Source organism: Anser anser (genome assembly GCF_964211835.1).
Source record: "Anser anser genome assembly, chromosome: 10".
Classification (NCBI taxonomy): Eukaryota; Metazoa; Chordata; class Aves; order Anseriformes; family Anatidae; genus Anser; species Anser anser.
The window spans coordinates 18,466,634-18,490,925 of NC_139730.1; the positions used below are offsets into that span (position 1 = coordinate 18,466,634).

The 24,292-nt window shown below is 38.2% G+C and overlaps 1 protein-coding gene and 1 long non-coding RNA gene across 19 annotated transcripts in view; one reads left to right on the top strand and one right to left on the bottom strand.

The window, feature by feature from the left end:
* The window catches only part of CGNL1 (cingulin like 1), a 67,265-nt gene extending 51,479 nt beyond the window's left edge, over positions 1 to 15,786 (bottom strand). For 5 of the 14 annotated variants that reach the window (XR_014588843.1, XM_083851088.1, XM_083851083.1 and 2 more), the window contains exon 1: positions 15,591 to 15,786. Coding sequence is in view for 4 of the 14 variants with exons in the window: in XM_083851088.1 (XP_083707214.1) it covers positions 15,591 to 15,646 (56 nt within the window). In the remaining 10 variants the exon portion in view is untranslated. Of the gene's footprint in view, positions 1 to 2,406; positions 2,542 to 2,771; positions 2,931 to 3,497; positions 3,596 to 15,590 lie in introns of those variants that run through there. The other 9 variants (XM_083851094.1, XM_083851092.1, XM_083851089.1 and 6 more) reach the window with 6 other exon arrangements.
* The window catches only part of LOC310905204, a 40,005-nt gene continuing 18,247 nt past the window's right edge, over positions 2,535 to 24,292 (top strand). For 3 of the 5 annotated variants that reach the window (XR_014588854.1, XR_014588855.1, XR_014588856.1), the window contains exons 1-4: positions 2,712 to 2,857; positions 9,254 to 9,380; positions 10,704 to 10,773; positions 15,694 to 15,803. This is a non-coding gene — a long non-coding RNA (uncharacterized lncRNA). Of the gene's footprint in view, positions 2,592 to 2,711; positions 2,858 to 9,253; positions 9,381 to 10,703; positions 10,774 to 15,693; positions 15,804 to 17,839; positions 22,663 to 24,292 lie in introns of those variants that run through there. The other 2 variants (XR_014588857.1, XR_014588853.1) reach the window with 2 other exon arrangements.

Genomic DNA, 24,292 nt, shown 5'->3' on the forward strand with positions numbered 1-24,292 from the left:
TAGCCTGCCCACTGTAGTCCAGGCTTAATAAATTCATTGCAACAAAGCTCTGCAAGTATGTTCACCTCACATTGCTCCATAACAATTTAAAAATTCAAGTTTGAGGTCACACCATTTCACCTACACATTTCAGGTGACATTGCACACTCTAGACAAACCAGTTTCACCAATACTGCCAGAAAGATCAACTTCCTATTACACAATACAAAAGAAACAAAATATTGTCACAAATTCTTTGTTTCTGCTTTGGCATCCTTTTACTGAGGTAAAATTCCCCGTACAGGAATTTTACCTCAGTACCTCACTCCACCACTGCATCACAAAACATTTTTACCATAAATTAAATTCCACACCCACTATGTATACCCCATCAGAGGAAACCTAAGTGCATTCTCAGACATTTTACCAGTGACAGTGAGAACCTAAATAATGCAATTAACAGAAATTATACTAAGTTGGTCTGCTTGAAGGCAATTCAGGCAGCCTAAAACAGCCTGTTTGAGATATCACCACAAATTCTGTAAGCACATAGATTAGCAATGATTACCCCGGCTTTTTCATTACTTTCATAATATAATGGACATTAGCAAAAAAATAATCCTTTCCAGTGTGCATTTGCTCTGAAGTGGGCTTAGAAATAGTTGTCAACTGCAACTTAAGGTGTATGTAAATGAACTACATATTTTTTTTAATCAATGATTAATACATTTGAAAAACACCTCTATACGTCAAAAATGTACATGCAAATACCAGATGATTATAAGAAATCTCAATATTAACCTGAAAAAATCTTCTAATAATGATTATCTTCTATTACGTGAAAGATAATCCATCTTACTATCTTACATCAATTTTAAATCAGAAGTGGAAGTATTGTTTTCTAATATTACTGAGTTTTCTGTTTAAAACTTGTGAACAGCTACACAGATAATATTATACTCTGCTGAAGATCATAGATGCAAGTATAGCTGACTATTTCTAAGGCAAATAATAATATGCAATAAAAAGTATTTTAATTGCTACTCATAACATGACACACTTTTTTAATCCCTTGGTATAACATTCTGCTTACCACACTACCAATGGTACACCCAAATACCACATGCAAGTTTTCTTTCCATTTCTAATCTTTTCACAAGAAAAACCTGAGTTCTAACTTACACTCCAGTAAAAGAAAAAAAAAAAGGCAAAAACATTTGTATTAGCTACATTGTATACCCTTATATTACTCAACAGTAATCACACCTAGTTTAGTACACAGTGTGCATAAGAGTATTTATTCTGAGTGAGAGAAAAAAAAGAGAATTTAAGAAAATAATGGCATTTCTAGACAAAATAATTGCTAGCAAAACAAGTTTTCATAAAGCACCTTAAAAAAAGTAATCAGTGCTTTGTTTTTGCCATTTTCATAAAACTTTTATCGAAGTTTTAAAGGTCTGTTAAAACCAGCTTTATAAGGTGAACCTTAACGGTGAGATGTGACACCATTTGTTGTCACAAAAAGCATCAGACACTGAATCCCCCAAATTCACATGAGTATCTTCCGTACAGATACCACAAATCACTACATCCTAGGGGGCTTCTGATTCATCTACAGGATTCACCTTGTATGAATGCATGCAAGCAGATGTTCAGATAAATAAAACCACTTTCCAGGAGAGGTTTCCACTATTTCTACCTTGATAATTATTCCAACTGTAATGCAGGGATTTTTTTTTTTAAATATTTTGCCTTGAAAAAAAAAAATCGAGAACTCGACACTCAAGCAAGCTTACATGCAAAAGTGAAAAACAGAAGAAAGATAAAAGCTGTACAACTATTCTTTTATCAACTGGAGATGCTAATCCAAATTCACCACAAAAGTTTTATCGCAGTACTGATCTCCCCATAAAGTTGTCATCGCATGGGAGGGACATAAGTTGTATCAGATGTGAAGTTAATTGGGAAGAAGAATGAGATGGCTGAACCGCCACTCGCAGCCTTTCCCACGGAGCCGAACACACACGGCGTGGACACACCCTTTCCCAAAAATACGCTCGTTCGGGGCGTAAAAGGGAGCCGAAGAAGTGCGAGTGACCCCGGCTCAGGAATGCCAGGAATCCCCCGAGGAATGCGGGCGGCCCCCGGCCCCCAGCTCCCCTCAGCGCCCCCTCAGCCCACCTGAGGGCAAGGCTCCCGCTGAGGCGCCCCGCGCCCTCCCCGCCGGCCCTCGGGGAGAGCCGCGCCGCTCTTCCCTTACGCCCGGACAGGGCTCGGCGCCCTCGGCCTCCGGAGCGCTGGTGGTGAACGGGGCGCGGCGGAGGAGCCCCGCTTTTCGTCCCCGCCACGCGGTGCCGGCCCCGTGAGAAGATCCGCGGTGCCGCCGCCCCCCCTATCCCGGCTCCCCGAGCCGCCGCCTCTCCTCACCCGTCCCGAAGCTCTGCCCTCCGATCGGGATCCCCAGCAACTTTGCGCCGGGCTCGCCGCCGGAGCCGAGCGCCAACCGCCCGCCTCCTCCCGCGGGGGAGGGGGCCGGGGCCGGGGCCGTGCCGGGCCGGGGCCGTGCCGGGCCGGGCCGTGCCGGGCCGAGCCCTGCGGGGGCGCTCCCTCAGGTGAGAGAGGGGCGGCCTCGGGCGCGCGCGGCCGTTTCCCGCCCACGGGCGGCTGTTGGGCTCCGTGAGGGGAGTGCGGGCCTGCCTCAGGCCGGAGCCGCCCGAAGCATACCTATAAACCGCAAACAGCGGAAAACAACACAAAAACAAACAAACAAAACCACGCGCAACAGCTCCTACTTTGTTCAGGCTGCGGGAAACGGTGCCAGGACGAAAAGGGGCGGCTAGAATAATCCTCTGCAGCTGCAGCCCAGCGCCGGGCCCAGGTACCGCCTGCTGGGGGCCACCCGGCGGCCGGGGCTGTTCTCCCCCGTCAGCGGGAGGAGCTGAGGCGGCTCCGGGCAGGGCCGGGCCGGGCGGGTGGAGGTGAGAGGGAAGGGCGGAGGGGCCGGGCCGCTGGCTGGAGCGGGCAGGGAGAGCACAGGCACCGCCACCTTTGGGCACGCCGAGGCTGCCTTCTTTTGGGTGATTTTCACAATATCTTCGGTTAGACTGGAAATAGCCCAACAAGGTATGTGCAGGTTTCCAGAACATTCTACACATGGAGTGAGAACCGAAGCGCTGCCTTGCTGCAGTGTGTCCCCCTTCACCCATATGTGAAGGAAGGCTCAGTACTAAGGACCCGAGTTTGTAAGTGTCTTCAAAAAAACTAACAAGAAAACCTTGAGTGACCATAAGCAACTCACAAGTTTGGCCTCAGTTAATATTTTACACTATCAGAAATTTGTTCTCAAGATTTGAACCACCTACACTAAGCAGCATTGCCAGAAAAAAAAAAAAAAAGGATATAGCAAATGTACAGGGAAAGAAAAATAAAATAGGTCTGTGTCAAGAATAGACAGAGAAATACAGGGCAGTGAACGCAAAAAAGAAAAATTCAGTATTTAAGTCATGAAAACCACTTACAGACTTGTTCTGCTGGAGGAGCATGGATAGGCACATGTCTTTCCAATGCAGCTGTACAGGAGATCACTGCTTCTCACATTTATGCCACAGCTGCTCTGCTGTTACATATATGTGGAAAAAAAAAGCCTAGTTAGTAAATGCCTTCAATGCAAACTTTAAGGAATCGTATGGATTTGTGGTAGAGAATGCCCCTATCTTAGTTAAGATGTGTGAAGAGAAGAGGTTCAACAAGAAAAGTGACTACTCCCAATACAACATTAATAAAAGCATTTCTGGGGCACCCAATCCAGTTTTAGGTTCTGTGCTGGAAAAAAAAAAATGCTAAAGTTCACACAAATCTACAACACATTAAAAAATAAGTGCACTTTGAGAAGGTAAAGAAACACATTCTTTAGTATTCTAAGTCTGTATTTGTACCTGCAAGAACAGCAAAATGAGATAAAGCAAAATAAGTTGATAAAGAAGTAGCAATATGACAGCAGTAGCTTGTGATAAAATACTATACTGATGGTTAATCAGTAGACAGAACTATGAACTGTGGTAATTGGAAAAATTCTAAACAATTTTCTAAAGAACCAACTAATGACATGTTTGCAGACATTTAAATGTTTTCCTTTGCTAAGAGGATGGAAGTATTAGGGTGACAGGGTCTATATAGACTGCTGTCGTGGAAAAATGCATCTATACATAATGTGCTAAATTAATTCTCCTTCAAAATGTTTGTTAAAAGGAAAGCCATGGTTGTACTATTTCAGATTTTTTTGCTTTTGATGTATTAAGTTGATCTGACAGAAAATGCATATGAGCCAGAACAGCCAGAACTTTTGTTGCCGCCTTGCTTTTTTTAATGTATTTTGGCACTTGCTTTTCATATATATTTTTTCACATAACCAGAGCCCATGACTAATCCTGGAGCTATTTAAGTAAAAGATTGATATAGTTTGCTTAGCTCCTTTCACTGCTGTTTTCAAAATGTACACAAGGTTTACCCTCCAACCCTCCTCTAATTGGTAAAACTGAGAATCAAAGAATGGGAAAGAAACAAAAGTAATTAAACCGTTTTCCTCAGAGTTAAATGAACTACGTGGCAGATGTCAGTCAGCTGAGCTCACAGATACACATGTCTGTATTTTATTACAATTAAAGTGTGAAGAAATGGGCTGACAGTTTGTTCAGTCTCTTACTGTAGTTTTGTAATGTGTGACGGAACTGTATAGGCAAGAAAATGCTTCAGTAAAGAGGTGCATACACCTATAATTTTCAGGTTATTGTTAGATGTTAATTAAAACAGGTGCTAATCAGTGTTATACAATAATACATTTCCATTGCACTTAGAAGCAAACCAGAAAACAGCATAAAATATTATTTTCTAGCTAAGACAACCAAGTTATGATGACTAGTAGCCATTATTATGGAGTCTATAATAATTTTTTTTTTCATAATACCTTACGTATCAGCTAGCAGCTCAGGCAATGCAGTTGGTACATGGAATGCTCAGTATTAAAGTGCATAGGAAATTATCCTTCTGTTCTGCATTTCTGAGTTTCATGGAAGTTGTTTCATATTATATATTTTGTATTTTAAAAAGTCAAAGATGGGACCAGCACAACTGCTAAAACTCCCATTTAGACTGTGAGCATCCCAGACTGAAAAAGAGAGCTTTCACTGGATTTTAACTCAAAATTCTATCCTAAACTTTATATGCCCCTGCGGAAAGTTTAATCTGAACTTTTAAATGTCCATGAAGACACTAGTTTCAGTCAAACGTTTTGCCAAGCAGTTAACTTACAGATCTTTGGCATACTCCAAATATGAGTTATAGGACCACTTGGTGTAGTAATGCTGCAAAAGCATTATGACTTTGTTCAGTAAGAGCTATAGTCCAGCTGGAATACTGCAAAAACACAGGGTTTTCTGGTGAGGTAAGAATTTTTTGAAGGAATGCATACAAATACAGTAATAAGGTAAAATTGCACTGAAGGTGGAGTTAGGTCATATACAGAATACCATCTCAGTGCAGGCTACCATTTCCTTTCCCACCCTCAGCCACTTACTTTTCCTCTCCTTTAAATAAAGGCTATGGTCCTTGTTTACAAAAATGGCTCAACACTATGATTAATGTCTCTCAGTCCAGGCAGCGTATTATCAAGCAGTTGTGAAATACAATACAAAATGGAGTATGCAGCTAAAGCAAAAACAAACAGTAATGCTCTAGCAGCTTGTGCTGTAGATTAATTCCAGCTGCCAGCTACTCCAGCACACCTCAGGTATTGTATAGCACTCACTAAATTCAGCTCTGCTCTCTACAGTCAGACTGTACTGTAAGTTTGGTTTTATAGGGCCATGCTTGGTTCCAAGCAATATGCACCTCTGTCTCTTACCATTAGACTACACATTGAACTGAACTATGACTTCTTATTACAGTCTTCTGATTTCCTCACAGGAAAGGATCTGATTCAATAATCACAGTATATAAGTACTTTGAAACACTATTTCTGACTCATCTTTTACAATATATATTGCAAATTTGCTCACTATAAAAGTCTAGATGTCTATTGCTTAAGAAGTAGCAAAATTATCCTTGTTATTAGTGTATTCGATATTAAATAGATATTTTAATCTTTCTTGTTTCAAGAAACAGTTGCCAAAATTCATGTCTTCTTTCTAATCTCTAACATTACTTTTACTGACTTAACATTTTATCTTAAGCAGAATGTTTGCAGTTGATTCTAAAATTATATCTGTATTTATTCTCAACCACGTATACAAATCTAAGGCGCTTTTGAGTGAAATGAGCATGAGACAATATGCTTTTATAAAAATTAGACCACTTTGGTTAGCACAGAACACCGAGGAACAGCTGTATTTAAAATATTAAATTTACTCTGGTATACATTTAATTCCAGAGGAGAATTTGGGTTGTTTGAAGAAATTTAATTTTACACTTTTACCAGATGGTTTTTAATGTATGACCTCTGCTTCCTGATGACTAAAGGAAGGCCATTCTTCTTTTTCCACCTTTCTTATTTTTCCCCCTCTTTCCTCGGTGGTGAGGTTTTTTTATTATTTTTATTTTATTATTGCTGTTTTCTCTGTCTTTTAAATGTGTCATTTCTTATTTTGCCCTATGCAGCTGTCAGGGTACTACCGATACAACCCAGAGCACTGGGTTCCCTCTGCCTCTAACCCAGGCACACAATTTGGAGAGGTGTGCAACAGTATTCTAAAAAAGCCTGACTAATCCCAGCCATTAGGGCAGCTATACAAAAACATATTTACATTGCAGGACTTTCTTAAGAGAGTAAAACATGGCAAATAAAATGTCTAAAATAATGGATGAAATTGTAGAACAGGAAATTAATATTTTCAGATGTTTTCAAGAGGGGAAAATGCAAGTTTTTAATTTATGTTAGTTAATCCCTGCTGAGGAAAAAGTTAGGAAGTGAAGATTTAACCTGTAACTTGTCATCTATAGAATTTTATTTCATTTTAGTTAGTTGAAGTCCATGAATACTCTTCCTACTGAATACAAGACTGTACAATTGTTAACCTTGTGCACATAAATATAGTATCTCTCTCTTGATTTCTAAGGGTGCAAGGTCAGTGGAAGGTGAAAAGAAAACACAGCTTTAAAAGCTGTTGACAGGAAAATACAACACAAAGTTTGATCATGTGATAGTTTCAATCCTAATTACTAGTTTATATGTTAATTTTTACATTAAACGAATAATCAGTATTGATCTGAACTTCAGCTGAAGTTTTTTGACGCTTCTGTATCTAGCCACCGTGAGGCTTTCTGAACTCCCATTCCTCTGGTTTGACTGCTTTTGGCTATTTGTACCTTTCTTCCCTTGTACCTTAATGATGGGTGGGTCCACGAGTGGACCCACTAGCCTCATTCAAGCAATCCTAGTAATGACAAAAGACTTTTTTTTTTCTAACAAAAGCCTGTAGAAATCCTAGATACTACCAAGCCCATGCACATTAAAGTTCCAGAAACCACTGTAACTGTTACCTGCTCTCCTGTTGTGTACAGAGCCCTGTTTGGACAAGGTCAGCCTTCCTGCATTCAGCTAAGCCCATGCTACAGAAGCTTTTTTTTTTAGCAGGTAGCATAGATGGGGCTTCCATTTTGCACAAATATGCAAAGTTAATAATTTGATAGCATTATCAATGTCTTTATATGAAGAAAGTTTAAATGCAGCATTATTTCAGTCATTGCAATCATAAATATTGGTTACTTCATCACTGAATTGGCATTATAGTAAATTGAATGGCTCCAATGCTCTTTATGGGTGTAGCTCTCAAAAACTATTGCTCTTACCTGTTTTATAATAATGCCCTCAGTATTAGGACATCTTACTTGGCATTACTGAGCTCCAAGCAGATACACATCCATACCTCAAAATGGTTTTCAACTTAAGTAGACAAAAGATTTAATCACAAAAGAAGAATACAGAATGTACTATGTTGAAATAAAAACGTATCATAGCAAGATAATGCAGAGACTTTGAGTAATTTAACATTTTTGCCCATAATACAAAAAATAATACTCATATGCCTAATGTTGAGAAAATTTAATCATTTAAAGTTTAGTCTAACATAAATATTTTCAGAATTAAGGTCTATATTCTTAAGTCTGGCATCCAAATATTACATTCTGGAGAATGAATATATTCTGTGTTTCTCAGAAATACAGATTTCTAATCTTTTTTTTAACCTTTCTTTAAGTAACTTTCTTTTGTTTGAAATTGATATAGAAGATTATTTTGTTTTAGGGTATGCAGGCATTTTAAAACATAACTAGCATACCAAGGAAATTAGAACATAAATTAAAAATCGCTACTTTTATATTTTAAAATGTACTGTAGCTATAAGAGGATGAAGTTAAATTTACATAACGTATCTATGAATTAGTCCTGTAAGTCACATGAGGATTTGCATCATATTCAGCTATCTTGAAGATGTGATGTGCCTTTGATAATAGCTAGGACCAATATCCAGATAAGACTCTCAATTTCCACTGAAATTAAATTATTTCAATAGAGAGGTAGAACATTGTTGTGGTTTAACCCGGCTGGCAGCTAAACACCACACAGCCGTTCGCTCACCCTCCCCCCTCCCTCTCTGGGATGGGGGAGAGAAACGGGAAAGTGAAGCCTGTGAGTTGAGATAAAGACAGTTTATTAAGACAGGAAAATAATAATAACAATAATAATAATAATAGTGATAATGGTAATAGTATTAACAATAATAATGTGTAAGAAAACAAGTGATGCACAATGCAATTGCTCACCACCCGCTGACCGATGCCCAGCCTATTCCCGAGCAGCCGGGCCCCCCCACCCCGGCCAGCCACCCCTATATATTGTTTAGCATGAGGTCAGATGGTATGGAATACCCCTTTGGCCAGTTTGGGTCAGCTGTCCTGGGTCTGTCCCCTCCCAGCTCCTGCTGCACCCCCAGCCTGCTCGCTGGCAGGACAGAGCAAGAAGCCGAAAAGTCCTTGGCCTGGTGTAAACACTGCTCTGCAACAATTAAAACATCAGCATGTTATCAGCGCTCTTCTCATCCTAATCCAAAACATAGCACCCTACCAGCTACTAGGAGCTACTTAACTCTGTCCTAACTGGAACCAGGACAAACATTAACTATATTCTTTAGATTCAAGTAACTTTTGGAACAGAGAGAAAATTGCCTATACCCCATGTAAAAATATGTTGCTAAAATCATTCACTTTTTTTCCGCCCTTATAGGCATTCATGAATATTTTAATTACTTCTTTTTGTTCCCCGACTTTTGGACAAAAATAAGGCAACATTTTCAAGCCTATGGAAGTCTATGGAAGCATCTGACTTAAAACCTTTCAACGTAACTATTTTGGTATGTCGGCAAGTATACTTTCATGATGTTGTGCAATAGCACCACCTGGTGGGTATAATCATTTTAACCATTCTGCTCCTTAGACAAACGTATCTGATTAATTTAGGGAAACAAAAAAGTCCGAAAAAAAGTATTATTTTAAATATTCTTAAGATTGTTTTTTATCTGTAGCTACTCCTTTTAATCAGGTGAAGGAAGACAATATAGGTAGTTTTATGAATCGATATTTCAGAGGAGATATAACATTTCAGAGATGTCCAATATAAGAAACATTAAGGATCTACTCACAAGGATAATGGTCCTCCTATTTTAGAGGTTACACATCACTCCTGATTCTCATGCAGTATCTTAACTACCAATGCACTGAAGATGAGAAAATATCAGCATCTTTGCAAATTTAGGCAAAACCAGGAAGACATACAGGTCTTAGAGGATTGGAATTTTCAGCCTTTATAGGTTTTTCTTGTCAGGTCTTATGCAGAAGACCGCTCAAGCATGTGCTTAACTTAAAGTTCCTTCTTCAATCCCACTCATTTCAATATGACATGAACAGTTATTCAAATTTTAACATGGAAAAATACTTAGGGCTGAACATACCACTTGGAGACTAAAGAGGGGGGAAAGAAAGTGGGGGAAATGAGTGAGTGATCTGGAAGCCCCTTGCTTTTTCTATTTCAATGAAAAATAAAACGAGGTAATGACATACAAATTTTTTTTTACTCACTTGGACAGTGAAAGCCACAGTAGAATAAGGTCTACTCTCTCCTAACTGAAAAAAAATATATTCTGTATGTATTTGAAAAATTAATAAGCAACAGATGAAAGATTTCATCTATAAAAAAAAGAGTTACACTGCAATAACAACAAATAATACCACCATAGTGTCAGATTCACCACGTTCGGAGCAGGTGGAAGGGTTTGCATGAAATTGAAAGGTTGCTGAAGGGTAGTATATGAAAATCTTAGAGGCACACTAGCCTCTCTCTCCTCAATTTGTACTTCCAGGGAGGATTTGTAATGTGCTTTATGAGAATTGTTAATCAAACCTCCAAATAAAGCAAGACGTAAGTATTTGTACAGTAGAATGTACATTTGTATAAGCATTTTATGGAGATTTTTTTCTATTATTATTTTTTCAGTTTTGATTGTGGTCTGAAATAATTACTTGTTTTGTACAACTCTTACAAAAAGTGTTCTGTGAACTAAAACCAGGAAAAAGCAAATGAAACAGACTCGGGGAAATTAATTCTTCTTGGCCCTTACTGTGGTTTATTTCTTGCTTTCTTTTGAAATAACAAATACCAACCTGTGTTTCCATTTCAGATCCCACAATCATCCGTCGTCTAGAGAAGAACTTCACAGCCTAATTGTGAGTCAGCCCAGAACATTTAAGGTATCCTCAAATCCTCAAATACAGAGGCTTTAGTGATGAAATAGAATCTACCTTTGACACTCATTGCAAAGTCTGCTTGTCTTTACCGGGGCTTCAAACACTCATAAAGATCTGTTCATAAAGATTTGATGCTGTGCTGAGAAACTAAACCAATACTCCAGTTTTCAGTTAATACTGTTTACTGTTGGGGTAAGTTTTTTCCTGGTTAAATAGCATTTTGTGACTGTAGAGGGTGCTCTTAAAGTACTAGTGATGTTAGTAATATACTGCAATCAGTTTCTCTGTCTTCAAAGTTTATCAATGTTAAGATGCTTACATTTAGCAAAGAAAATTGTTACACTGCTAGTCTGTTTTATTTTGTATGTGGGCAAGAGTCACTGTCCACATCTGTATCCAAATACATCCCTGGCAATTTTTCTGGAGTTAGTTTATTTTTGCAAGTATGTTTTTGTCAAACAATGATAGTATCTTCTGAGAAAACCATTGATGCTGTCTTAAACAAGTTGAAAGAAATACTAAATAGAGTGTATTTTTAGTTGCAAGGCCATTCAAACCTGGATAAGAACTTAAAGTTCCAAAAAAGTCATTTAAATATTCACAAAACTTCTTTAGTTAAGTGAAGTTGATGCTCCCACATTGTGCTATCTGGAATTCTGTTGGGAAGAACTTCACTTTATTTTACTTTGGTTGGTGGATTTACTTCGTAGTTTGGTTGATTGCTCCACCATTCTTCCAAGATATGTTTTTTATACCCCTTTAACCGAATTACCAGGGAAAAATATCCTAGATGCAACAGACTGAATTAAAGTTTGTCCTGCTGTTTTTTTCTTCAACCCTTTGTATATATATATATACATACACATATATATGTTTACATTTCAATATAGAATTCTAAGTTCCCCTCATTACAGCCAACAAATTATTTAGTTAATTCTATACACTTGAGAAATGTTACCTCTTTCCAGAGAGGGTAGAGCCTGCAAACATGGAAAGATAAGAATGTGACTTCAATAATAAGAATTGCATTAAGCCAGCTTTAGAGTTAAGTTAATATTTCTGAGGTCTGGACCTTTTCTGTGAGACCATGACTAGGTTGCAGGCTTCTGCCAGCACTGCCCTATCAGTCATGTAGGTGATGAGGTGTGATCTTTGACTGACATGACTGTTTCAAAAAAAAGGACTATACTGTTAACGTACACTTAGAACAGCTAAACTACTCTTTCTCTTGTATAGGCAATTATGCTTGGAGGAGATGAAACATACGCTGCAGAAACACAGTGTTCCTAATCTATTTTTTTCCTAACAACAATTACTTCCCTTCTTATATTGGATTTGTATACCTATCCTGAGAAGGTACTCTTAGATATGGCCTTAGCTAATTAAACTTTTACAGGTGGTCACTCATTTGAGACCAGGTCTGCAGAAGATATTTGTTATAGTTATAGTGTCACAAAGGCTTTTACTCTTTGCATTTTTTTATTTTATTAAAAAAAAAAAAAGGCTCTACTACAAGCTCTGTTTAGAGCACACAAGTCAGTGCAGCTTGTTTTGTCTAGGGAATCCCTCTAAGCTTTTTTGAATAACTTCAGCAGCATCTACTTTGGGGACACTTTGCCAAGATTACTACATTAGGAAACCTTTCAAATGCAAACCAAGCCTAACAAATGTTTGCTGGCTTCTAACGAGATCTTGGCCTGTTGCAATCCAGTTTCCACATCAAATTCATCACTCTATCAACTTGCGGGTTAGGGCATGTTCCTTAACATGTTTGTGTATTACATCATACAAATGGGACTTTATGTTATCTAGGACTGTAACTACAGGATTGCCATGTGAATAGTCAAATGAAATTCTGTCTTTGTGAGAGCTGGCAATATTAACTACCCCATACATCAGGTAAGTCTCCTCTATAGAGGAAATGACATTGTCTGAGGTCCTGTGTTGGAAAATACTCCTGATACAAGTCATGCAACTGCAGGGAACACAAAAATGGACTGAAGACAAGGAGTTTGTCTTACAGGGCTTACCTTCCTCAGGATTTAGTGCTAAGTACTAATTTGAAGAAACAGATGTCTAGGCTTCCCCCAGCTTTGATGAGTGTACTATTAAGTTAAATAGTCATGCTTAATTCTCTTTCCATTGCAGTATTTCTAATGGGCAATGTTTTCACTTCTGTAGGAGAAGCTAGAAGGCTATCACCTAAACATCCCATATACTGGGTTTCTCAAAATAGGAAGTTAGAAACGCAAATCTAATGGCCTCAAGTAAGAGTCAAGACTTGAACCAGACTTCTTCTAATCACTTATCTTCTAATCACTAAGCTACTAGATAAAATATTTGTGAGAAAAGGTTGGCATACATTTCTAACTGTAGGAGAGAGTTCATAAATGTATTTTGGAGATTTTCACATCTCTACAACTCACATTAAAGGACTTGAATGTCAGAAACATATGGAACTCAAGACCCATCGCCCTAGAAAAAATTAAAAGCTCAGACAAAGATCTTGCATTGTACAGTACTTACATATTTTAAGCAGTGAAAGCTGTAAATGATGCATACGTTGGAATGACAATAAGACAAATGGAACCTTTCACTGGGAGAATGCAAACCAGAAGACAGATAGCTTGTTTTGCTTTGGGCAAGGCATGGAGGCAAACATTTAAAATGAAGAAACTCCTCTTTCCTTCTGTGGCCATTACATTAATTACTTGGAACTATTTACCTACTTCCCTTCATCTAGGCCCCAGGTGTAGACACTCTGGATACTGAAAATGAGTTTCACTCTTTTCACTAGGATGAAAAAAGAATATGTAGAAACACTTATCTTTTCCTTTCTGAAATCCATGAATGTGAGGTCATATGGCATCCTAACATATATATCTTACACTTGCTTGTTTTTTTAACAACCCATAATAAAATGTAAGAGTGGTAGGGGGGTCAGTGATGTTTCTCTTTCAGAGTACAATGAAAATATTTCTTTAGTGTTGTTGAAACAGCAGGGGCACCTGGCAGTGTCTACACATTTGTGTGTCTTCTAACACTTCACTAAAGAGATATCCCTAATCTTTGAAGAAAGACAAATATCTACTTTTGCAAATTTTCTAACCTGTACTTTTCATGCAGTGCCTCTGACAGCTTTCTTTTGTGATCAGAATGTTAGCCTGCCTTTAAAACATGTCCTTAAATTACGACCAGCCAGATCCAGGCATACAGTTTTACATATGTGAAACTAGAGTATTAAAGGAGGCATTATTTATTTAGAAAATAAACAATCAATCACATTATAAAATTAAAAAAAAAAGTCATCACAGCAGAGGCTCAAAACCTCAATTTCTAAATTAGCAGCAAAGAGGATCTAAGATTCTTTTTGGTAAGCTGTCTCAAAGCTCTTGCTCAGAGTTCCCCTTCCAACTTTTCTCGAGGAGGAAAAAAATGAATTACACCTCTTCTTGTGCTCTTACAGAGAGGTTTTTCTACTATTGATTGTTTTGGAATACAAACAATAGACTGTGGGACACTGACTGTCTAAATATCTTTAGATAATGAATAACAGAGTCCGCGGCTATTTGCACAAAGTGTATTCAACTTCTCCCTTACCAATAAAGAATATCAGTCAATCCCAGGGTAGCCCAGGTCATCTAGGGGTGGCTACTGGGGCTGGCTCCCTCCTGTCACAGCTGTCTGGCAGTGGGCCCACCCTCAGGAACAGCCAGCTGGCTTTGCTGTGCATTTCAGCTTCCTCCAAGTTTTCATATGGACCTGTAAAGCTGTTGAGTTTATTTTCCCTGATCAGCTTATTTGTTGTCAATCCAGAGAGTTTTCCCATTGCCATGACTGCTGCTGATGCAATCACTTTGCACTTGGAGTTTTCTCCATGGCCTCTCTACTCTGTCATTTCTGCTGGTCTGCACTGGCTCTTCAGAAAGATCAGATCCGTTTCGTAGATTTTGTTAGGTTTCAGGTCAGTTCAGCACTTCTCTGTTCTGATCTTATCACTTGCCCAGATGCACAAGTTTCTCTTCTCAATCTGCTATCTTCATTAGAACAACAAATGGCCTCTAGCAGACTGAGACTTTGAGAAAAAAGAAACCTTCCTTCACTTTGTTGTATTCCAATAGCATACCTACCAAACTATATAAGCTGTTACAGGGTAACCCTTCATTTAAAATATCTTAGAGCACAGACAATGGTGTTCACCATTAATGATGTATACAAAACTTTATTTTAGTCAGAAATATAAAACTTCTATGTAGAACTGTGAGCAATAGCAAAGCAAATAGAAATAGCTTATTCTACATTCATCTTCTGGTGTCAAAAGAAAGGTGTAAGTAGCATCTGTCACAAAAACAAAACTTAGAATTCCAAAAACGTAAATCCACACATTCAGAGGTTTTCAGAAGCAATCTTAGGACTACCTCACTATAAAGAGTAATTAATCTCAGAATAAAGAGATTACTTCCCAGAACATTTGTCTTCCCTCAAATTAAAAATACAATGCATGCCCAGAGTACATAAAGACTTTCTTTATATTCCCAACTAATAATCAACATTTTTTTCTTGAGAGAAAGATATTTGGCCAAGCAAATATAAGAAGATATTGTAATTCATTTAATTATTTTGCTATATTTTAATCTCACTAGATTAATATACTGTTGCATTTAGTTACCCAGATGAGTGAAAGAGGTATCTTGTAAAACTTTATTTTTTTTATCCAATCCTTTTTTACTATATGCTGTCTTCTTTTTCAGTAGGACAATGCTAATATATTTATAATGCTATTCATTGCTTTACGCAACCTCATGATCTTTGTTACTTACAGTCTCAGCTCAGTAGCACCAGGTTTCACACATCTGTTGCATGAAAGCCTCTCCATTTTGTCTTTAATCACTCTTAACTTCTGGACTTTTCCTGTGATTGCAGTATCCTTACTGAGATAGGAATTTGAATGAGGAAAAACGGTCCATTTCCAGTGGAGATGAATTGAAGACCCTGTCACATGTCACTGATAGCATCTCTACGCTGGGTTACTGGTAAGTGCAGAAGATATCATTACTCCAGCTTCAACCACTCTTCTCAGATTAAAGCAATGGTAGTCACAGGGATAGGAAAAGACCTTCAGCTGTTTGAACAGCTGTTTCTGTTCACTTCTGAAGAAAGGCAGTTAAATCAGGTGCAGTCATGCCTGCTGGCTAGGTTGGTATAACAACCACTTAGTCATATAAACCATGGCCATCATCACATCTTCACATTGCAGACTTCATTGTAAAGGCACTAACAAATTTCATTCAGATGCTATTCAAATCTGCACCAGTTAATGGAGTCATCTCATTCAGTGTGAATTATTTGGTATTGAGCTAGACTCAAATTCATCTTCTTTAATAGCACACAATGATTTATTTATGCCCTATGACTAAGTTTTTCAGAACCTTCCTAAATCTTGTTGCAGCTTGTCAGGAGCTTCTTCCATGGGTGTAGTCGATGTCAGTTAGCATAGTAAAATTTGCTGGCAGGTAAATTTATTATGACTGAAGCCTAGTCAGGCTGGCATCTGAGCTTGTGTCCAACTCAGGATGTGCAGGATTACTTAGACACTTGAAGCTACTAGTACTATTCCTGCACAAGCAACTTCTTGAAATGGGGCCTCATCACCTGTAAGGATGAACAGCTGCTGAGCTGGAAAAAAGTAAACAAATCCTCTGGTATGGCAATCTGTTTTACGTTCCCTACTTAATGTGTAATACTCAACTAATTCTACCTATACTGTGTGCAGACATTCTGATTCTAATTCCCATTAAATAATGTCCTAAAGTGTCAAAGTATAGAGGTCTATAAAGTGTATATATCTGAAAAAGATAATTATTTTTACATATGTTTTCCTTGAAAGTGACTACCTTAAGCATGAAATCTGTGTGATTCTTCCTCTTTCTGATTATTGCTACAAATGGAATTAGGCTGATTGTAAAGAATGTTACTGAATTCTTCTGCGTATTAAAAAAGGAAGTTGGAATTTTTGAGGGATGTGAAGTGTTATCACTGTCACAATATTGGGGGAGAGGGAGGCTAAAGAGCTGAGACATGCTTTCCAATAAATACAGTGCTCTTCAGGCACAAAGACTTGGTAAGGAAACAATTCTTTCTAATTAGGAAAGTAATTTTAAGCAGAAAAAGATGTAAAAGCTTAAGGACTGTTCTTGTCAGAGAGAGATGTTTCTGAGAAGAATTAGGGCAATAGAGGATTATTGTTTTGTTAAGCCTTTGATTGAGATCTCAGACTTTCATCAGTTCTGTAACAATACAGGCAAGAGATCTAAGGCTCAAACACATCTCCAGAAAGGAGATCTTGGAAAAAGAAAATAGAAATAAATGCAGACTAGGATTTGGCTGGTGGGTATTTATAACTCGCAGCTGAGAGCCAAGGGGAAGTTTTTCCATGATCACCCCATTATTTTAAAAAAATGGTCAGGAAGAAAATTTTGCTTTTGTTTCCCCCCCAAAAAAGCTAAACAAAACAAAACAAAACCTCTTAGTTATTTGAAAAATTCCAGACCAGAACATAAAAGATCCTTTAGAGGAAAACTCTGGAGTTGTCATTTAAAGGCTGCCCTGACTATAATCAAGATTAGAGCTTTTAATGAAGGCAAAGCTCATTTATCTGATCAGATCCTAACATAATGGTCTAGCATGTGATATTGTTCTATATAAGTTACATAACACTTTTTGTTTAAGCACACGTTTTTCCTTCAGTAGCATGAACAACATTTTTAACCTTTTCAAATTCTTAAGAAATTCGAACAGATTTGAAGAGGAAAAATGGTTATTTATTAACAAAAGGTTAAAAACAAATATACAAAAACAACAACTTTCTGTGACTTGGTTAAAATGAAAGCAAGACAGGAAACTAATAAAGAGGATCAGAGAACCTGGAAATAAATGTTGACAGACTTGTGCATGGGCAGTTTAAAATCACATACTATTAGGCATTAGCTTTTTGATTAAGTGTTTGCACACAAGATTGCTTTTCCCTAGTAGATGCTAGAGATTATCCACAATTTATTTGTGTTTGCAGGTTTTCTGCGAGTATGTGTGGGTACATCTTACCATTTATCAGCCACCACGCACAGAGGTCACAAGTCCCCTGCCTCATTAAAAGACAGTGAGCCAATTGAAAAACAACTCTGTTCTCCCTTGGGGCATCTGAACATATGGTGCAGGAGTAGTATGGTTAATTTTGAAACAGTCAGATCTGGGAAGAGGCTAAACAGTTGGACAAAAAGTGGGTAATGTAACTAGATACTCAGAGAGATAACTCTTGTCAGCCGATTTTCCTGTTTTGACAACAGAATTGGTAGGCTACAGCTTCAAGCTTCTCAGGGTGTCTCATGAACTGAGAAGTAAAGACCGTAAGTTACAGTACTAAAAGCTATAGTGAAACAATAAAAACAGAAATGTGACCCTGCTCCCATGTGGAAATGTCTCAGAGCTTCATAAAATCAACAGCAACTGAATATACAGTGCTGGCATACAAAGACACAGAACATGATGTAGGAGCATTGTAGCATCAGCATGTTTGTTACTGTCAGGAAACACAATGACATAAGAGAAATTTGTTGATTGACTCCTTACAGATCTGCCACATTAAATGTTAATAAATTGCACAATACAGGCTTGTTACGTTTGACATTCCACAACTTACAGACATTGTCTGAGTAGGAAGGGTGCTGGCTGGTATAATGCTTTTTGCAATGACATGAAAATATGTTGCCAATTCCTGTTATTCAGATTACTTTTTTCTCAGACTTTTTTTTTTAACATGCAAATATTCAAAAAAAAAAAGTTTAACTTCTTGCTGCTCTATTAATCCTTCTTTTATGCTGGGAAGCTGCTGTTGTGTCATGGACACGTTTTGTCCATGAGAATGTCTTTGAGCTATCATTCTCTATATCCTTTTCCAAGCTAAGGAACTGCAATACTTTCATCCAACTTTAAAAATAAAATAGTCACTAAAACTTTTATACTTGAATGCAGACTGTAAGGATTTTGTTTAGAATGATCCTCTAGAGAACACAGTGAAAACAATATCTCTTGAGACAACAATGGAGAAGCTTTCATCAGCACTGAGAATGCAGCTATTCATTGCTTCTGCAGCCAAATAAATGCTCTCTGGTTGGAAGCGCCTTATATTCAATAAAAAAAAAAAAACAAACTTTTTTTTTGGATTCTTCCCCCCTTCCCCTCCCCCCCATGTCATGGTCTGTGATTAATATTTAATTGATTCTGGTTAACTGAAAGACAGAAAAGTTAGCCAACACGGACTACGACTTCAAATAAAAGGATATTTTACTGCATCATAACATAGTCTCATACTAATGTAAATAACGTTGTAGAATGGAGAGCAGCACTTTTCTGCCTGTTTAATACTACAAAATCAAACTTTTCCACGAGGAAAAGGTCAAAACAAAATGTTAAAGAGTACACCTTAAAACTAACTTCTTCTGTGTCAGATATATAAACTCATTACTTTTTGTTACATTCTTAACTAACAAGCTGGAATGAGGTTTCAGAAAACTCTTTTTACAATATCTGCACAATGAAAGCATAATATCCAACAAGAAAGTATTTCTTCTACTAGAGAAGGGGGTGGGGAGGCAATGGACAGATGAGACATTGGAATAGAATAAATGAAACAGATCTTTTTCTCCACCTTCACAAGCTGTACAGAGTGCTGAGAGGGAAAGAGTGCCACATACAATTACTTCCTTCCTTCTACAACACAAGAAGGAGAGTGCCTGATTTTGTTGTCCAGCTCCAGAAATAGATGTGTTTTCAACTTCTATGCACAAGGGTATGAGTGCATATACAGACGTAGCCATATGTATTTGTACCCCACTTATTTCCACATGCTCATACTCGATGGTGAAAGCCTACCTGTAACTTTGTCAGTCACCTGTAGCCTGCAAGCAGTTCAAGCACAGCTCCAGTGCCAGAGTTACGCTTTGTCATGAGGAGAAGGGCAGTGATAATGCACAGATAGACTAAATCCCTGAGAAAGGGCAATATAGCTAGGAGTATTGAGCCTGGCATCACTGGATTGTACTGATCAAGTTGTGTGCCGGCGTAGAGAAGACACCTGGAAGCCATTTCCTGCTTATGAACTGATCTCCCTCCCCCTTCCTCTCAAATATAAGTACATGCAACGTGGCTTTTGGCCACAGTGAGTTTTTTGGATTTGTAGTGTCAGGAAGGTTTGCTTTAAAGGCACAAATCCAGCCCTTTCCTAAAATATAAAACTTCAAAAGACCATTATTTTTTTCTTTTGATGCTTTTTTTTTTCTTCCCCTCAGTCTCTTTTTGATTTCAGATTTTTCCAACTCTGACAAAGTCTTTACAATTTCATCTTGGAACTGGCAAATGAACTTTAACAGAGTAAAGACTGCTTAGGTACTGACCTGAGCTTTCACGCTGCTGATCCCAGAGCCACTGATTGTTACTTTCTAGCTATACCTCACTAACACATAACAGGTTAAGGCTTTACCCCTACTCCCCCCTCTTTCTCAAATACTTGAAGTTTCCTTGGCTGTGCAAAGTAAGCACATATTTTGTCCATGAGAATGTTTCTGAGCAGTATCTCTTCTGTCAGTTAGGTTCTCTTGTGCATTGTAATTCTTGCCAGGAGACATCTCCTACTTTTTTTCCCCCCCTTCCTCCTCTGGAAACATTTCATTTGGCAGAATGATCTTTTTTTTTTAGCTATTGGGTAAGGTCTTGCCCACCTGAAATCACCAGGAGCCACTGAATTCAAAGATGCCAAAATTTTTACCTCCTGTCTTTTAAAACACTTTTCTATTAAACTGCTGGACTTAGAAAAAAAAATAATAGCAGAGATGGAGCGCTTGCATGTTTCTGACACAAGTTTATAATCACCAAATTATTAATTTGTCTTTTTGCTAAAAAGAATTTCAGGTTTCATAACTGAAGGCTAGAAATTCTTGAAAACAAATATTAAAGAGAAAGCCAAATTTTGGGAAGCCAGTAAAAATGTTTTTGTAAGATCTTATACAAATTTTAACTCTTAAATATTCTTCAAGATTTTGAAAAATTACACTTTCTTAAAGATGTTTTTTAAACGTACAATTCATCAGTATCATTACATTATCATCCTATTGCAGTAGTTATTTTAATAATTGCTTTTCGTCCCTTTACTGGTGAACCATACCTGCAAAGTCTGAATCCAGGCTTAGCCTTCAAGTCTTTCTGGGGAAGGTAGGACTTTGCAGGAAAGTCACACTCTCACTCTTTAGAAGCATTAACGGTAACATAAAGCACAAGTCGTCAGGGTACAGTGAGGGATGGTACCTGCATAAGAAGCCAAACATGACACTAGCCAGCACAGCAGAAGCCTCACCAGATAGGGCCCTGTCCCACAGCAACAGAGCAGGGAAGGTTCAGGAGTAGCAGCAAGGGCTAATCAGAAATCCAGATACCAAGCACACCTATAGCATAGCTCAAGCAGGGACTGAAAGCCAAAGGCTGAGCTTAAATGAAGCCCCTGAGGCCATGGGTGAGGTGGAGGCCCCAGCTCAGTCTGGTCAAGGCCATCATGTCCTGTTAGTGCACTCAGGGCCCTGACATAAGTCAGTGGGACATCCAATCTCATATTTTCATGCACAAGCAAAAAAAAGGAAGAATTATGATTGTGGGTTGACCTGTGCTGCATTTTCTGACCTCTGAGTGCCTGATTTCTCAACCATGACATTACAGTAATGCTATGTCTACCCATAGTTTATATAAACACAGAGTATGTTAAACAACTGACTTATGATGTGATACTTTTGTTCCCACTGAATTCTAGACCATCTGTGTACTAAAGAATTTCTAGACTTGGAAAGCAGGTCTGATCTCTTCAGTTCCTTCTTTAAATAGTTGCAGATATTCCTGGAGTATTCTTCTGTATGTACTTTGACATTTATATTTCATTCTTTTTTCTTCATTGCAATTAAGCATCTGATGGACTTGTACTTGAAAAATATTTGTCCATCTTAAACCTTCAAAAATCTCTATTTACATGCTGTTCAAATTATGAAAATTAATGCACACTTTTTTTCCAAAGACTTAGAGTTGCTACAACAAAGTTTCAGGTCACCTGATTTTTGAGGAACAGTTTGGTCTATGTTTATTGATAAGCAATGTTTTCTTTTTCATCTTTTCCAAGCTGAAGTAATATATATTGCTATCTCATATTCTGGGACACAGAACAGGATATCAGCAGCACTGCAACATGAAATTAAAACAGGTGCTGTGTGTACCTCCTGGAATAATTCCTTTTCGCTCTGTAAAGTGTCCAGTCAGTGAACTGTATCCCCCCACCTTACAGGTAACAAAATGTATGATTCTCCTATTGGCAGACAGGACATTTGAAGCACTACCAATTTACACAAAGTTCTCTCTGAGTAAATATGGGCAGAAAGAGTCCATTTCAGTGCCTCACAGGAAGGGATTTGGTCCCAGCAGACTGTTTTGGCATTGACTGGAACATAGTCATTGTCTTCCCTGGGTCTAGCTGTTTCCAGAACTGACACTTTGTTTTGATTTTAATAAGGTAGTACGAATTAAAACAGCAGGTGCATAGCAACACCTTTTTAGAATGAGGAGTGTTTGATACCGGTAAATGTGTCTACCCAAGAGTAACATTGCTGATCTTTGGCTTTCCTCTCAGCCTGTACAATATGTATATAATACAAAATAATTAACCCCCTAGCTTCTGAGTAAAGAATTGCAAAATGTGTGTATAAAATAAGCACACAAAAATCACAAGTCAGAGAAGTTATGGGAGACCATCAGGAAAAGAGGAAAGACTCAGCGTGGTCACTTGAATAATATCACTTTACTCTGCATTTCTTAATAGTAATGCTGTCAACCTTGGAAAAACTGGACATGGCCTGATAATAAAAAGGTGTATCTGAAAGGAAAGAAAAACTACAAAGAACCTACACAACAATAAATTGAAAGAAAAGTGTGGATGCAGACACAAGCAAAATGCAATTCACATCCAGTGGAAAATTGAGGGTTCATTGAATGCAAGGGTTAATGAAAGGATTATAAGAATGAAGTCCAGGCGCTCCAGTGGATTCAATTCCCCTAGATTGTTGGGACAACAAAAAAGCTGCATATCTGTGTCTCCTGCAGTCGCTTTGTTCATTACCCTCTTAAATCCCCAAAACAAACAGCAAACAACCCAAGTCCTCCTGTCACACAGACATAGTCTTGCTATTATGAAGGTTCCACTTGTAAAAAATGCTCTTGTCTATTTCTGTGCTTTTTAACATTTTATCTTCTTACTAGGTTGAAGGTCAACAGAGCTCACAAAGAAAATATTGTAATTTGTTTCACTAGCAAACAAGTAGTTTGCCAGAGACATGCTGCATCAGACTGCAATAGTGCAGGCTTTATGTTTAACCCAAGTCTGATTTAGAATTCTGAAAAGGCATCTCAAGGCCTGCTGGAAATGTGTACCCTTTGAACCCACTTTAGGCACCCAGAACATCATTTACAGGGCCTTTGCTGCTTAGAGATTACAATTTACTTTTTGTATTCCTTAACATTTGTATTCCTATACATTATATCATATAAATATTCCTATACATTTTTGCTATACATTTTCTGCTACAACAGGTTCAATGCATCCTTTAGTTTCTCTTTCAGCTACTGGGGCAAACCGTTACATTCCAATTTTTTTTCATACGTTACCAAGTAGTGCAAATCCTTTTGCATTCCTCTCTACAAGTTCAGCAGTTCTTTAGCTTACCTCAGGCCTGCTGTGTAATTCTATTCCCAGTCATTCCCCAGTCTTTCCATCTTCATCCAACTGCATCTTCAGCTGAGGAAAAGAAAAGAATTTGGGTTATCATTTGATGCCTGGTAAGCTCCTCCCCACCTTTTCCTCATTCTACTTTTTTTTGGTATGGTGCCAGAAATGCAGCCACCCTCCAGTAACATCTACCAGCCATTTCAGATATTAGTAGTCAAGTTCCTAATTTGTTCGTCAGTTTGTTTCAGGGAATTGTTTTTGCAGATTTAAAGATCCTCCCACAGAACCGTTACAATCAGACAAGCAAAGCAGACTGACAATCAGAACATGGAGTGGAACACAAGGAAGAACTTGGTGTAGGTCTTAGTCACTGGGACTTCCTTCTGGAGAGTGAGTCCAGCGTGGGAAGTTGGTCTGTCTAGGTTGGTTCCAGCAGTGCAGATTCTTGTGTATAGTGGCAAGACTGCAAGGGGCAAGCTGTCAAACTAGTGTCTCGGGAAAGTGTCTCAGGTCCTTTACGACAGAGAGATTGTCTGGATTTAGTCAGATCTCTGTTAGTGGCCATACCTGCTACCAAATCAAAAAACAAGCTCAATAAAGGAAGGAATGATTAATGTCTAGGAACGGAGCAGGAAAGAGTGTTAACTGGGCTTGACAAAGCATAATTCTAGCACAGGAAGAACATGTAGAAGTATTTTTGTTACTATCTTCAGT